A 15,464-nucleotide genomic window follows, 5' to 3' on the forward strand; every position below is an offset into this window, starting at 1 on the left:
ACTCACACCTCTTCCATCGTGTGGAGATGACTACACTAAATGTGGGCACAAGTTAACATGGTTAGCGAATAAATAATGTAGACTCAATATACAAATTATATAAAGTACAAATTGTACCAATACAAATGACACGAAATTAAATTTATAGACAACTTCATTAAAGTTTTCTCCATGATCTGTGTCTCTCCAGACTGTCCATATCAACGATTAACAATAATTTATTTTGGCCAACGAATTTATTACTACAAGTGCTTTAGTATTAACTAAATTAGAAGAATACGTAAGAGTTACAGGGTGTTTTGATCTTACTTTCAAACATTAATATAGAAAGAAAATGAAAAGTCTTTGTTTATTTGAAAGCATGGAATTGTGAGCAGTCGACAACTTGTCACGGACACCAACGCGAGGGTGGTCGGTCCCGTTCACCCCGCGACCATTGACTTTAAATAGAGTGGGTTGGGCTTCAGTATGGTTTCAATAATTAAGTTTATTAGTATGTATTTAAGATCTACCTGTGATACAAGTTAATATGAAATTTGCCTGACCTCACAAGATTGATAGGTCCATCTATTTTGTTATTCGTTTACTTACCAAATCATCACTAGGGTTATCAGGGTGACAGGGTCTGATAACACTTACAATGGACTAAAAAAAGTATGTTCCTTTGTGTAATCACTAACTCGTTGATATATTTATTCTACAATGAATTACTTGTTTCCCCATAACTGATTTGGGGACAAGTCGTCGCTGAAATATGCCACAGAACCAATAACTACTAAACAAATAAATAGTAACAATGATACAAACAATCAATATGTTGTTTCTCCTCGTTAGTAACTTGAACTTCAGCAATATTGAAACAAACATGGTCATTAAACAACAAGCTTTACGTTTCTTGTCACTCATTCTGCCTGAACATCATAATTTAGTGTTCGATCATCAGTTTACATTATTTTCGGTTTGGTTTTGGCTTTCCGGACAAGCAATTATATTAGTACTTTAGTAGAATTAAAACTGAATCCGGTTTTTGGGTGGACGGTTTGGATCGGTTTGTTCAGGTTATCCAGACTCCAGACTGGATAATATTTCGTTAGTGCTAATCAAAAGCCTACACGAAATTATTCCTAACCACATCGTAATACTATTTTGAACAATAATATCAAAAACACATATCATTAGAAAAATAAAATCCGCAGACTGATAGTATCGAACTGACAGATTGAGCCATATAAACTAGCGTAGCCTAATCAATGAGTTAAATCCGAACGACCAAATCAGCTAGTTTGGTCCAATTATTTTGTGCATGACAACAATGATATTTATTTACCCACGAACAACAATGACAAGACATGGTCCCCTCTTTTTCTTAAGTCTTAACATATACGCGTTTGGTTAGAAAAATATTTCCTTTTCTACTTATAATTACTTTATCAAAAATCCTAAATGATAAGGAGGCTCCCCCATGTTCACGGTTTCATTCCCTAGCATTACCCGTTATGTCTAGATTTTCGTAAAACATTGACTATTCCTACTTTTATGCTTATGCTTATATGATGGTAGATGACTAACTTTTTAGGTGCTGAAAACTGAAAAGTATAAAACATTTTTTTTTTATACTAGTTTTTGTTTTGGTTCGAATAAGTTTTAGAAGCACGTTGCAATCAGTTGTCTAAATAGATATATCATCTGAGTTTTTGGTAAAAGAATATAGAAACACAGACAAAAATAATATTCACTCTGTCCCTAATAGTGTTCTAAAATTTATTTTTGTCCCCAATAGATCGAATTTGTATATTAAAAAATTAAACTAGTATTTCTACTTTATTTTTTTCACATATGGCATCTATCTAATGGTTTATATTTTCTTTTCTACCCAAAAATAATTAGAAACTAATTTACAAATAAAAATGAAAGTTTTTCTTAATATGTGTGATTATATCTAAACATCAATTTATCAGGCACAAAAGGTAAATAAGACTAAAGTAAATAAAACCTCAACCATACTTCTTAACACAAAAAGGTATTTGTCAGAAGTTTTGCCTCTTTTCCATTCATTTTTTTTGTCTTAACTTTCAATTCAGATCCAATTTGTTTAGACATGCTCTCAAGAATATATAATCCGCACCGGAATGATTATTTCCATTAATTGAACTTCTTTTTATAAGCTCACACATATGCATATTGAGTCATAACGCCTTATTGATATGGGTTAAAACTCAATATTCTCTTTCCCTCCTCCAACCTTCTCTTGGTTCTTTGCCTAGTCACATGACTTTTTTTACTCGAAGGTGGAAGAGATTTTGGGAGGACAACCTCACTTTTGTCCACGCTAACTATGTTACTTTTATGATGTTATTATTCCAGGCCCCATAACAATACTTAGAGGCCAACTTCCGAGAACCATATACTGAACAATACAAAGGAGAAGTTTTGCTAAGTTGTCTTCCGGCAATCGAGCCACTAACCAAAACAATGACATTTTTTTGTGACGAACAATCTTCAAGAAAAACAAAAAAGGTTGTGAATTCTGATGATTTTCTTGAATAGGTAGACAGATAGCACAAAACCATAATTCTACATTTTTCATTTTTTTTAAAAAGTTACAGTAGTCATACATTTTGATGGAAATACCCTTGAGTCGACATAATTCTACTGTTTATGTGCTTAATCGAAGGGCATTGTTCTCATGCTAGCTAATGGTGATGGACAACAATGACTTCTGATTTTTTTTTTTTTTCTTTGACAAACTTTTACAATGTTTCCAAAATATTTAACAACTTTTGGAAAGCTTCATAGGTTCTCAAAAAAATTCAATTTTTTTTAATTCCAAAAAAAGGCAAAGAAAATTGTTGTTGATAATAAACATACAAAGAATTTTTTTTAAAACATAACCCTAAATATTAAAATATATATTTAACATATATACAATAGTTTATTTAGCAAGTCTTTTCAAAAAATATTCTAAAGGTTTTAAAATTTCACAATCAAATCAGAAAACCACAAGCAGGCTTTCGAAAACTTCCGTAATTCTTTAGAAACTTTTACGTGTCGCCAAATTATTTATATACATTTTTTAAACTCTAAATATCGTGAAATTAATGTAAGCTATGATCCAAAATTCCAAATAACTCTCACAGACACAGGCCAGCAAAATTCCAAATACTACTTTATTAAAATATTCACCTACAAAAAATAATTTTCAAATGGGAAATACAAGAGAGTAACTCTCTCACGGGCCAGCATATAATTCTCAGTACGGAATCTGGTCTGGTCTCCCTAACGAATTCTTCACTGAACAGAGGACTGAGAGAGCATGATTAGCTCTGTAAATGTGATTTAATTAATATAAGCTAAGATTATTGATTATTGATTATTAATTATATTCGTGAGAATATTAATTAATAAGCTAAGTTTTTAATTAAAAAGTTGGTTAGGGGAGCGCATATGGAGCGTACGATTTCGTCTTAAAAAAAAGTCGAAGCCACTTAAAAAAAAAAAAGAATAATGAAAATTTTGAAATAACAAAGAGAAGAAACGAAGCCACATGCCTTGAACCAAAGTTACCGTTGTCTTATACAAACTTAGAAGTAAATCGTTTCTTTCCCCTAATCATCCAACGGTTATATTCTCATTGTAGCCGTCCCTTTTTAAAAAAAAATTAAACACTTTTTCTAATATCTTTTTTTTTTTTGTTTTTATCTTTCTTCTTTTGCTTATTTCATCCCCTTGTTCAGATTCGACTGTATCAGACTTTCAGATTCTCTTCGTTTTCTTAATGCTCTTCTCCTTCTTGTTCTCTCTTTGTGGGTTTCTCTTGGAATAATCAAAATTTTAAAAAAATGGTTAATTCATGTGAGAACAAAGTCTCTGTTGTTGAATCCACTACAACTACGATTCTTCAAGGTAAGTCCTTGTATGAGAATTTCGAGGTCTTATATACCAATGGAGAATTCTGACAGAATGTGTTGTGTTCTTTCTTTTGTTCTGTTTAGATGAAACGAGAAGTAGAAAAATCGGACAAGAGATGATGAAGAGAGAGAAGAGAAGAGTGTTGGGTGTGATTAACCATAATAATCTTGTTGGTGGTGCAAGTGTTGTTAACAAGAGAGGAAGCTTATTATTATCTAAGTACGTTTTAACTTAAATCTCTCTAATCTCACAAGTTTGTCTCTCTTTTCAATTTGGTTGTGCTTATATGGGGTTTTGATTGATTTGAATCAGTAAGCAACAAGAAGAAGGAATTCAAAAGAAGAAGTTTAATTCTCTGCGTCCACCAGTTACAAGGTATATAAAGCTTCAATCTTTTTCAATTTGTGTTTTTTTTTTTTTGTCTTGATTTGAAATTGATAGAAAGATCTAAGATTGTTTTGAATCTGCAGATCTGGAGTTGAAGAGGAGGCTAAGAAGAGGCTGAAGCCAACAGTTCCAAGTTCAAATGATTTTGGTGAGTCTATATATGTTGATGAAGAGGAAGAGGAAGCTACATTGGACCAACCGATGCCTGAAGCTGATCTAATGGTAAAACAAGAACATTCACAATGCTGAATTTGTAGCTTTACTTCAATCCATAAATCAATGATTTTTATTGAAACTTTGATTTGGATAGGAGGAAATTGAGATGGAGGATGTAACAGTGGAAGAACCGGTTCTGGATATTGATGTCTTAGATGCCAAGAACTCACTTGCAGCTGTTGAATACGTTCAAGATCTATACGCATTCTACCGAGCAATGGAGGTAAAAGTATTGTATCTGTGTTTTGAAGCAAGAAGTGGTTTGAGAGCTTGTTTAAGACAGTTCTTTGATTTTGAAATTGCAGAGCTTTAGCTGTGTTCCAGTAGATTATATGATGCACCAAATCGATTTAAACGACAAGATGAGAGCAATACTAATAGACTGGTTAATAGAGGTAATATTATCCACAACATTTTACAGTTCTCTCTCTCTGCATTGTACTGTGTAGTTTGGTAGAGGCTAAAGAAGATCATCTTTGGTAAACTTTTCAGGTACATGACAAGTTTGATCTGATGAACGAGACACTGTTTCTCACAGTGAATCTGATAGATAGATTCTTATCCAAGCAAGCTGTTATGAGAAAGAAGCTTCAGCTTGTAGGTTTAGTGGCTTTGCTCTTAGCTTGCAAGTACGAAGAGGTTTCTGTTCCTGTTGTCCAAGATTTAGTACTCATTTCTGACAAAGCTTATACGAGGGAAGACGTTCTTGAGATGGTAAAGACTAGGGTGGTTTTTTACATACAAGCTTCATTTATGTTGAGACGTTCTCTGATTGAATGATTCTGTTTCTCTTTACAGGAGAAAGCAATGTTGAGTACTTTGCAATTCAATATTTCATTGCCGACACAGTACCCTTTCTTGAAGAGATTTCTTATGGCAGCTCAAGCAGACAAGAAGGTAAGTTAAAAAAAACAATTGGCTCATCATGAATCAGTTTTAACTAGAAGTCTGAATTTAGAAAAGGAACTAACCGTGAAACTGAAAAACAAAACAGTGTGAGGTCTTGGCATCCTTCTTGATTGAGCTTGCCCTTGTAGATTACGAGATGCTTCGGTTTCAACCATCATTACTAGCTGCCACATCTGTGTACACTGCTCAATGTACACTTGATGGTTTCAGGCAATGGAACAGTACATGTGAATTCTACTGTCATTACTCTGAGGATCAACTCATGTAAGTCTCTCTCTCTCCCAAGTAGTAACTAATTTTTTACAAATATCATGATCCTCTTTAATCCATAATCACAAAAGGGTATTGAGAAAAGCCTGATCTTTTAAATTGTAATCGTGGATTTCGCAGGGAATGTTCACGGAAGCTGGTGAGTCTTCATCAGAAGGCGGCGACTGGAAACTTGACAGGAGTATATAGGAAGTACAACACATCCAAATTTGGGTACATAGCAAAATGTGAAGCTGCACACTTTCTAGTACTGTCCTCCTAGTCTCATTCTCATCATCATTTTTTCAAAGCCAAAAAGGCCAATTAAGTAGTTTTGTACAGCTTGTTGACATAGTTCCTCATTCACTCTGTAGCACAAATAACAAAAAAGATAAAATAAGCCAAGTTCAATTTTCTTTACTTCTGTTGTAACAATCTCTTCACTTCACTTCTCAGCATCACACTCTATAATGAATGATATCATTCTTATACATGAAATTTTTTCTCAACTTGTGTTTGTCTATCACTGTTTGTCTTGTAGGTAAATACAAAAGTACATTTCAAAATCAAAATAGTAGATCAAATTATGTGTATTAATTGTATTTTTGTATGTGAGCTACTTACAAAAACAGTGTCGTTTTCGTTGTTTGAGATCTCTCTCTCCCACCAACTCTCTCTTCACACTTCATCATCATCATCAGATCATCATCATCAGATATAAAGAAAAAACCAAAACTTTTTGAAGATTCTTCAAGATCAACGACGATAATGGCGGCGTCGACGAACTCGTTCCTCATCGGAAACAATACACAGATCCCATCCTTGAAACCCAAATCAAATTCCCAATCTTTTTATCCACTTCACCAAACCAAACACCATCAACCTCACCACCACCACCAGAAGAAGAACCGATTCCGTTTCTATCCGATGCGCCACCGTAGGATCCGAGCAACGGGTCTTCAATTTCGCCGCCGGTCCAGCCGCATTACCTGAAAACGTCCTCCTCAAAGCTCAATCAGATCTCTATAACTGGCGTGGATCTGGTATGAGTGTCATGGAGATGAGCCACCGTGGTAAAGAGTTTCTCTCGATCATCCAAAAAGCCGAATCTGATCTCCGTCAGCTTCTCGAGATTCCATCGGAATATTCCGTTTTGTTCTTACAAGGCGGCCCCACAACTCAGTTCGCTGCTTTGCCTCTCAATCTCTGTAAACCCGATGACTCCGTTGATTACATTGTTACTGGATCTTGGGGAGATAAAGCTTTCAAGGAAGCTCAAAAGTATTGTAACCCTAAAGTGATTTGGTCTGGTAAATCTGAGAAATACACCAAAGTCCTATCTTTTGATGGGTTGGAGCAGAGTACGCACGCCAAGTATTTGCATATATGCGCCAATGAGACGATTCATGGAGTTGAGTTTAAATATTACCCTCTTGTTAAAAACCTTGATGGTGTCCTTATTGCTGATATGTCTTCCAATTTCTGTTCCAAGCCTGTGGATGTATCCAAGTTTGGTGTGATTTACGCTGGTGCTCAGAAGAACGTTGGTCCTTCTGGTGTTACTATTGTGATTATTAGAAAGGATTTGATTGGGAATGCTAGAGATATCACTCCGGTGATGCTTGATTACAAGATTCATGATGAGAACAGCTCCTTGTACAATACGCCTCCGTGTTTTGGGATTTATATGTGTGGTCTTGTGTTTGATGATTTGTTGGAGCAAGGTGGTTTGAAAGAAGTGGAGAAGAAGAACCAGAGGAAAGCTGAGTTGTTGTACAATGCCATTGATGAGAGCAGAGGGTTTTTCAGGTGTCCTGTTGAGAAGTCTGTGAGGTCTTTGATGAATGTGCCTTTCACGTTGGAGAAATCGGAATTGGAAGGTGAGTTTATTAAAGAAGCTGCGAAGGAGAAGATGGTGCAGCTCAAGGGACATAGATCAGTGGGAGGTATGAGAGCTTCTATTTACAATGCAATGCCTTTGGCTGGTGTCGAAAAGCTTGTTGCTTTCATGAAAGATTTTCAGGCTAGGCATGCTTGATTCTTTTTTTTTTTTGCTTTCTGCTGGTCATCTTGTTGTTGTGTATTAAGCTTTGATGCTTATGGTTTTGAGTTTTTTCCGTACTTTTGCCTGTACTTGAATTCTAATTGTACGTGGAATTTTTCCAGTAATAATAATCTGAGATGCTAGGTTTCAATTTCAAGCAAGAATCATTTACACTTTTATGTTTGTCTGAGACTCTGAGTTGAGACTGAAGACAATGAACAGATGAAAACTTCAAAGTGGTCAAAATCTTGTGTTAAACAACTTATTGAGAAAATGCTGAGATTAGCTTATGATGATAAGCAAATGCAAACAAGGATCATCTTATGATGATAAGCAAATGCATGCAAGGATCAGCTTATGATGATAAGCAAGTGCATGCAAGGATCTCATGCTGTGCAGATAGTGTGTCCTTTCTTTGTTTCTCCTGCTGAGACTGATGGTCCTGTTTTCAAGAAGCGAGTAAATAAGTGATTCAGGTTTTCAAAATCCCAACTAAACTGTAATTTTAGATTCTTTATATAAGTGAGCGTGTAAGTTACCGTTAGAATGTGCCCCTTTGTAACCATCAGCTACATGTCAAAAGAACTCTTTGGTAGCATCTGCATATTCATTCAAGAATAATCACTAATACATCCACAGCCAGAAGAACAAAAATATCTGCAAACTCACCGTGTTTTGTTGTAAGAGACGGGTCTTGCCCATCCATGACCCTGATCAGTTTTGCAGGATTTCCAGCCACCACACTTCAAAAATACAAAGAGGGTGTCCATTGTTACCAAAAACAAAGAGTGCCAAGTCATGAAGATTTGTCAGATGCATTTTCTCTTTTATACCAATGTGAAGGAACATCCTTTAACACAAGTGAACCTGCAGCTACCATTGCTCCAGGACCTATGCTTATGTTCCCAAGTATAGTCACACAAGCTCCAAGCAATGCACCTTCACCTATTTTTGGGTGACGATCGCCGGTTTCCTTGCCAGTTCCTCCTAAAGTCACACCCTGTGACAGTGAAAACTCAAGTAGCCTTGGTTGGAGAAGATCATGATCTCGGTATTAAATTTCCAGGCAATGGTTGGAGAAGAGATGCTTACATGTAAGATTGAGACACAATTTCCAATTACAGCAGTCTCACCAATAACCACTCCAGTTCCATGATCCAACAATATTCCCTCCCCAATTCTTGCCGCTATGCAAAAGAGTAATAAACCAATATGTATAACCAGCAATCAAATCACTGATAAACCTGATCAACTAATACACCAGAGAGGGGAATATGAGAATGTTCAAAACAGATAAGAGCGAGATATGAAGCTCAAACTCTACCTGGATGAATGTCGATTCCAAAAACCTGAGAGAAAAAACCACAGCATATATCAGACATTGAGATGAAAGATACACCTCAAGCGAGACTCTAAATAATGCAGTAACAAAAAGACAATGATTGCCAAAACTACCTCACTTATCCGGCTTTGCAATGCAAGAGCTAATAGTTTCCTCCCTTCATTCCACAATTTATGTGCAACTCTATATGCTTGCAACGCATGATACCCCTGTAGAACATAACCACCTCAGCAGTCACTTCTTCCGAGTGAGAAATGTTCTGTCTGTAAAATTCAATCAAAGATTTTACCTTCAGATGTAAAATGGCAGAACTATACGACAAACAAGCAGGATCTCTGTCTTTAAATGCCTGCAAATCATTTAAGCACATGAGAAAACAGCCTCAAACAAACAAAGATCATGTCTTTCACATGTACTAGATAAGTGCTTTTACCTGAATATCATGGCGAATAGAACTCTGAATACCTTTGTCATGCATCATAACACCATAAAATATATCCAAGAGTTGAGTTGCCAGCAATGTTGGGTTTTGGAGACGGTTGGCTAAAACAAACCCTAAAGCTTGCTCCAAACAGTCATGAGCCAAGATGCCAGCATACAAGAAGCTACTCAAAATAGGCTCTTTCTCTGCCTATAACCACAACAAGATTCAGCAATGTAAGATACCAAACTATATAAAGCATAGAACACTAACACTGTAGTCAAACTTTCTTGCTTTCAATCAAACAACCTTCAAAGTGAAAACCTTTAAAGTGTATCCATGTGTGATGATGATCAATGGGAGGGGAATGAACATTCAAGTCCTATGTTTGGTCGGATTAAATATCAAAGCTTGCAACGAGAGAAACAAGATTGACTAATTCCTAACCCTAATGGTCGGATACAGGGTTACTACTATAAACAACTGTGGATTAACATGGAGACACAAAACCATAACTTATTTTGTTCTAGATAAGACTACGAATCGATGAAGCAGAGAAAATGTTAGAAACCTCAAGCTTAGCTTCTTCTCTGATAGCATCCCAGATAGGATCAGAACCAGAATCAAGCAAATCCGAGTCAAACTCTGACTTATGCATTCCCTTAGCGTAAACCTCGAAAGGAAGCTCATCGCCGTTCATATCTCCTGAGATAGTTTACAATACAATTCCCGGAAGAAGATGGAAGAATCACAAAACTCTATTGATTGGTTGGCGAGAGAAAAGAGAAGGAGAAAGTGTTAAAAAAAAAGGAGGCTACTTTAATGGATATGATGCGAAACTGACAAAACCCTTTATCATCTTTTTAACTTTTTGATTCTCTATTGATGGTCGTTGTTGTTTGTTTGGTTTCTCGTTGTAAACAAGTCTTGTCTTGTGTTGTTGTGTCCAGTGTCCACCGCTTTGAAAGGGTTCGTTCTACGATGATATCATATCATTGTTGTAATTATGTTTATTTTTATTTTCCTTTGGCCTTATCTGGTCGCGACCGTGATTGTGTCCAAGTTCGTAATGTGATTAGGGTCTCTCTTATTCTAATCAACAAGGCTCGGATAGATTTGTTAAATACTATTATAGTTGAATCTTAATCGCCTTCCTCGGTGGAGAGAATATAAAAGTTGTACTACAAGGTAGAGAGACCCACAAACAAATGATGCCAACTAGTCGTATGTTTATGTCGCCGGATAAAGGTCATATAAACTATTTGTATCTTATTCCATGTTTTCTTAACAAACTTGTACTTCATTCCCAAAACTACACTTATTATTTTAAATCAGCAAGTATAATTGATTTCAAGAGTTTATGATTCAAGACTAATAATTTGTAGAATCATCCTTGAAAGCCTAATATAATATGGTCATTCCCATCAACACTAGCACCAAAATCATTCACCACGTTGGGTACCATCGAAGCCCTCAAACATAACGCATATCCCAGTTAATCTAGGACGACGACGCCCGTTAATCACGAGGCATGGTTATCCCAATAGAGCTTATTTGTAATCAATTTAGACCAATCGTTTTGACAGAGACAGACCATTTGAGTTCCCGGAGAATCAAAACCTGTCTTGATCACAGTTCCAAAGACCAAAACTTTCAATCCAACAAAGGCAACTAGAGTTTAAAACCATGAGATTCTTGTTAACCAAAAGGGCACTCAGAAGCTTTACCCCACGTTTCCAGAGACTTTGGTTAACCCATACTTCCTTTTCCTCAACCTCAGACTCCGGCGATTCCGAGCCGGGATCATGGAGAACAATGGAGGGTCTACTCCGATCACCCGCCAATTTCTCTCCTTTATCCCCAATCACGTTCTTGGAACGATCCGCCAAGGTTTACAGAGACAGAACCTCTCTTGTATTTGGTTCGGACATGCACACTTGGTTCCAGACTTATCAACGTTGTCTCCGTCTTGCCTCTGCTCTTACCCACCTCGGAACCTCTCCTGGCGATGTGGTTAGTCTCTAAAATTGTTCAATTTCTGCTCCGATTAGGTTTCCGATGTAGTTTTAGTGATAAAAGAGGATACTTTTTATTAGGTTGCAGCTTTGGCTCCGAATGTTCCAGCTATGCATGAGCTTCATTTCGCTGTTCCAATGGCTGGTTTGGTTCTATGTCCGCTTAATACTCGACTTGATCCTTCCACATTGGCCGTTTTGCTAGCTCACTCTGAGGCGAAGATCCTCTTTGTTGATCAACAGTTACTTGAGCTTGCTCATGGAGCTCTTGATCTTCTTGTCAAATCAGACAGAACAAGAAAAAGTCCAAAGCTTGTGTTGATCTCTCACTCTAATGATGATCGTGATGGTGATGATGATGAGAGTGATTGTTCATCAAAGTACTCTTTTGATTACGAATATGAAACTCTGGTCAAATCCGGAAACAGCGGATTTGAGGTGAACAAACCGAGAAGCGAATGGGATCCCATTAGTATAAACTACACTTCAGGGACGACTTCGAGACCTAAAGGCGTAGTGTATAGCCACAGAGGAGCTTATCTCAATTCTCTTGCGACAGTCTTTCTTCACCAGATGTCTGTTTCTCCGGTGTATCTATGGACAGTGCCGATGTTTCATTGTAACGGATGGTGCCTGATTTGGGGAGTAGCAGCGCAAGGCGGTACTAATATCTGTCTTAGAAAAGTCTCTCCTAAGTTGATCTTTAAGAACATTGCTATGCATAAAGTGACTCACATGGGAGGAGCCCCTACGGTTCTGAACATGATTGTGAACTCTCCTGTGACCGAACATAAACCGCTTCCTCACAAGGTTGAGATCATGACAGGTGGGTCACCGCCTCAACCGCAGATCCTGGCAAAGATGGAAGAGTTAGGTTTCAATGTGTCTCATCTTTATGGTTTGACAGAGACATATGGTCCAGGGACGCACTGCGTGTGGAAACCTGAATGGGATTCTCTTTCGTTGGAAGAGAGAAGTAAGTTAAAGGCTAGACAAGGAGTGCAGCATTTGGGTCTAGAAGGGCTCGAAGTGAAAGATCCGGTGACAATGAAGTCTGTGCCTGATAACGGTTTAACCATGGGTGAGGTTATGTTCAGAGGAAACACCGTGATGAGTGGATATTTTAAAGACTTAGAGACAACAAGAAAAGCTTTTGAGGGAGATTGGTTCCACAGTGGTGATCTCGCTGTGAAGCACCCGGACGGGTACATAGAGATAAAAGATCGGTTAAAAGATGTGATCATCTCAGGAGGAGAAAACATAAGCTCGGTGGAGGTGGAAAGAGTTTTGTGTAGCCATCAAGCGGTTCTTGAAGCAGCTGTTGTGGCACGTCCGGATAATCACTGGGGACAGACTCCTTGCGGGTTTGTAAAGCTGAAAGATGGGTTTGATGGTATCAAACCCGAGGAGATTATTGGTTTCTGTAGAGACCATTTACCTCATTACATGGCTCCAAAGACTATTGTTTTCGGGGACATACCTAAAACCTCTACGGGGAAAGTACCAAAGTATCTTCTGAGAAAGAGAGCCGAGGAAATGGGCAGCTTGTGATTGCCATGTAAGAAACAAAAAAAAAAACTTGGTATGTAGTTAATGTTTGTGTATATATAAGGAAACAAAAGATGTGAGAATTGTAAACCACCGCGTGAAAAGGAAGAAACAGATCAGCCATGGATATGATTTGGCTATAATTAGATTTCTTACGCGGAAAGGCAAACGATTTTGTACCTCAGAAAAGATTACAAGACATTAATAAAGAAAGAAGAAGCTTAATAGAATATTCCGCCGTGTCTGAAACGGGTCCAATTCGTAGGAAGGTTTCAAACACAATCTTACTTATCTGTCTTTTCTTTAAAAAAATCTCTCCATTATAAATCTGCATTGGACGACCCTTTAAACAAAATCATCAACTCATCCAAACAAAAGAAGAAAAGATTTTGTTTTTTTTTCTTTCTAAGAAGATTGTTTGTAATTTTCATGATAGAAGAATGGCATCAAACGAAGCTGGAAGGCCATTGCCGAAATTTGGAGAATGGGATGTGAATGATCCGGCGACGGCTGATGGATTCACGGTGATATTTAGCAAAGCCGGTGAAGATAAAAAGACAGGACGGAGTTCGACGAAGACGAATTCACAGAGGAAACAAGATAATGATAAACCAACGGTCAAGAAATGGCTCTGTTTCACTTTTGCTTGATTTGTTTGGTTTTTGTTTGTAAGAGAACTTAGCTTTGAGCCTTATTGAGAGCCCTTTGACAACTTTTGTGTTAGAACTTTTGTCATTTTGTTTCGTAGTAATCTAATAAACAAATGATAAGGTTTTGTTTCCTAATGATAGATTTTCACTTGGTAATACAGAATCAACAAAATGACAAAACTCATAAAAAAGTATCTTTGATTTTGAGGTGAACACCAAGTTCTTGATCTTGAACATCTTTCTTGTTCAAATTCAGACAAATTGTGTTCTTCTTTCTTCCTTACAAAACATTTCTTTAATCTCTCTTGCTTTTCGTTTTTTCCTGTAAACTATAACTACGGAAAAATGCTTTAATGGCAAAATCAGAGAAAAAAAATCCACATTTAGCCTCTAACTATTGTTTGCACCTAGGGTTTTCGCTCACATACTTGTACAAAAAGCAAAGGAAATTACATGTTGGGGGAGAGAGGCTATCATCGCACACACTAAATTAGTAAAGCCCAATATGCCTAATAGGCCGAATTTATTTCTACGGTTTCTTTGATTCGCTAACATAAGCAACTTGAGTGCGAGACTGCGAGTGCGAGCGCGAGCGCCTACCATGCGCTTTTTCCTCTGTCTCAATTTTGAACCCTAGAATCGCAATTCGCAAAAACATCTGCAAGAACCCTAAAGCTAAAAACTTTTGCGGTCAAATCAAAATGGATAAAGATCCGTCGTCATTTCACTCTATTCCGCATCTGCATAATCCAACTGCTCCTGCCTTTGTGATAACATGTAACGCATGCCATCTTGATATTGAAAGTGGTCAAGGCTGGCGCTGTAAAGTTTGCCCAGTCTATGATGTGTGCAATGCTTGTTTCAATAAAGAGGCCGGTTGTGTTAATCATCCTCACATGTTAACATATCATCCATCATTAGCTAATCAAAATGCTCTAAATAAACAAGTTAGGCAATTGTGGGTCTTGGAGGTATATTGTAATATTCAGTTTGTTGTTATTGTTGTTGTTGTTTATGGTAGATTCTTATGTTAAAAAAGATGCCTGATGTTGCACTGAAACGGGTACGGGAACTAGAAATGGGTACGGAATCGAGGACGGAAAACGGCAAAGTAAAAATTTATAGATACGAGTACGGTTTGGGCACCTTCAATAAACACATAAGAGAAGATACCTATACCTTTAGTAAGAGGTGATTAGTAAAGCTAATGGGATAAGGAGAGAGGGGGGAAAGAGTCTAGAAAGTAGAAAAACACAAAGAAATGAAACTATGCCTATGATAAAAGTGTTTTGAATGAAATGACATGGATGCAAATATCAAAAATTTGATGTTATCTTCCGCTAAAACATCTAAGACGTCCCCATAGAGTTTCCATAGAGTTTCCGTTCCCAGCATGGGCTACCAAATAGAAGTACCCGTGCATCATATCATGCCTCTTCTTCTCTTGCTTTTAGGCTTCTCCTGATTTTAAAAAATGGATGGGACTAGATTAGTCATATGGCTCCCTCCACAGTGTCTCTGAAAAGCTAAAGTTTTCATTTATCTAAAATATGCAGCTCAGGAAAGGCTAGAGGTTCTGGTGCATACGTAGCAATGATGTACTCCACATTGCCAATATCCCAATTGCGGCAAAGTGAAGGATCTATTTCGACATGGTCTCCAATGCAAACTACGTGCCTCAGGAGGTTGTTTTCTATGCAAGAATATGTGGTATTTCTTGCAACTCCATGCTCGGGCCTGCAAGGACTCCTCCAATTGTTATGTACCTTGATGC

At 37.3% G+C, this 15,464-nt stretch overlaps 4 protein-coding genes and 1 pseudogene across 5 annotated transcripts; 4 read left to right on the forward strand and 1 right to left on the reverse strand.

Annotated features, from left to right (window-relative positions):
- The first annotated feature begins 3,520 nt into the window (after nt 1-3,520).
- Nucleotides 3,521-6,179, forward strand: LOC104767065 (cyclin-B2-1-like). 2 transcript variants are annotated; one of them, XM_010491089.3, is made up of 10 exons: nt 3,521-3,903; nt 3,993-4,128; nt 4,222-4,284; nt 4,380-4,518; nt 4,607-4,735; nt 4,818-4,907; nt 5,005-5,226; nt 5,311-5,409; nt 5,507-5,685; nt 5,812-6,179. In XM_010491089.3, the coding sequence occupies exons 1-10, from the start codon at nt 3,840-3,842 to the stop codon at nt 5,951-5,953; spliced, it is 1,263 nt and encodes a 420-aa protein (XP_010489391.1). In that variant the 5' UTR covers nt 3,521-3,839; the 3' UTR covers nt 5,954-6,179. The 2 variants fall into 2 exon arrangements, with proteins under 2 accessions (XP_010489391.1, XP_087356794.1); XM_087500668.1 differs by lacking the exon at nt 5,812-6,179 and having other exon boundaries at nt 5,507-5,689.
- Nucleotides 6,180-6,300: 121 nt separating this feature from the next.
- Nucleotides 6,301-7,791, forward strand: LOC104767067 (phosphoserine aminotransferase 2, chloroplastic-like). Its single transcript, XM_087500669.1, has 2 exons — nt 6,301-6,503; nt 6,562-7,791. The coding sequence occupies exons 1-2, from the start codon at nt 6,439-6,441 to the stop codon at nt 7,706-7,708; spliced, it is 1,212 nt and encodes a 403-aa protein (XP_087356795.1). The 5' UTR covers nt 6,301-6,438; the 3' UTR covers nt 7,709-7,791.
- Nucleotides 7,792-7,836: 45 nt separating this feature from the next.
- On the reverse strand, nt 7,837-10,483 carry LOC104767066 (serine acetyltransferase 2-like). The gene is made up of 10 exons (XM_019241047.2): nt 10,049-10,483; nt 9,490-9,687; nt 9,346-9,405; nt 9,170-9,265; nt 9,039-9,063; nt 8,807-8,901; nt 8,548-8,714; nt 8,384-8,457; nt 8,254-8,313; nt 7,837-8,156 (listed from the first exon to the last, which is right to left on the reverse strand). Exons 1-9 carry the CDS (start codon nt 10,175-10,177, stop codon nt 8,291-8,293), a joined length of 867 nt encoding a protein of 288 aa, XP_019096592.1. The 5' UTR covers nt 10,178-10,483; the 3' UTR covers nt 7,837-8,156; nt 8,254-8,290.
- Nucleotides 10,484-10,888: 405 nt separating this feature from the next.
- On the forward strand, nt 10,889-13,270 carry LOC104767068 (isovalerate--CoA ligase AAE2-like). Its single transcript, XM_010491091.3, has 2 exons — nt 10,889-11,490; nt 11,574-13,270. Exons 1-2 carry the CDS (start codon nt 11,164-11,166, stop codon nt 13,041-13,043), a joined length of 1,797 nt encoding a protein of 598 aa, XP_010489393.2. The 5' UTR covers nt 10,889-11,163; the 3' UTR covers nt 13,044-13,270.
- A 62-nt stretch (nt 13,271-13,332) lies between these two features.
- On the forward strand, nt 13,333-13,825 carry LOC109130928 (protein NOI4 pseudogene; annotated as a pseudogene).
- The last annotated feature ends 1,639 nt before the right edge of the window (nt 13,826-15,464 follow it).

Source organism: Camelina sativa, chromosome 19, assembly GCF_030686135.1.
Source record: "Camelina sativa cultivar CO46 ecotype springtype chromosome 19, ASM3068613v1".
NCBI classification, from domain to species: domain Eukaryota; kingdom Viridiplantae; phylum Streptophyta; class Magnoliopsida; order Brassicales; family Brassicaceae; genus Camelina; species Camelina sativa.

Excerpts from the sequence above, each read along its gene's own strand:
- LOC104767065 (XM_010491089.3), top strand. The coding sequence starts at position 3,840 with ATGGTTAATTCATGTGAGAACAAAGTCTCTGTTGTTGAATCCACTACA. Across the intron at positions 4,736-4,817 it reads CATTCTACCGAGCAATGGAG|AGCTTTAGCTGTGTTCCAGT; the intron begins GTAAAAGTATTG and ends TTGAAATTGCAG. Across the intron at positions 5,410-5,506 it reads CAGCTCAAGCAGACAAGAAG|TGTGAGGTCTTGGCATCCTT; the intron begins GTAAGTTAAAAA and ends AAAACAAAACAG.
- LOC104767067 (XM_087500669.1), top strand. The coding sequence starts at position 6,439 with ATGGCGGCGTCGACGAACTCGTTCCTCATCGGAAACAATACACAGATC. Across the intron at positions 6,504-6,561 it reads ATCCCATCCTTGAAACCCAA|CACCACCAGAAGAAGAACCG; the intron begins ATCAAATTCCCA and ends CAACCTCACCAC.
- LOC104767066 (XM_019241047.2), bottom strand. The coding sequence starts at position 10,177 with ATGAACGGCGATGAGCTTCCTTTCGAGGTTTACGCTAAGGGAATGCAT. Across the intron at positions 9,688-10,048 it reads GAGAAGAAGCTAAGCTTGAG|GCAGAGAAAGAGCCTATTTT; the intron begins GTTTCTAACATT and ends TTGTGGTTATAG. Across the intron at positions 9,266-9,345 it reads CTGCCATTTTACATCTGAAG|GGGTATCATGCGTTGCAAGC; the intron begins GTAAAATCTTTG and ends TATGTTCTACAG.
- LOC104767068 (XM_010491091.3), top strand. The coding sequence starts at position 11,164 with ATGAGATTCTTGTTAACCAAAAGGGCACTCAGAAGCTTTACCCCACGT. Across the intron at positions 11,491-11,573 it reads GAACCTCTCCTGGCGATGTG|GTTGCAGCTTTGGCTCCGAA; the intron begins GTTAGTCTCTAA and ends ACTTTTTATTAG.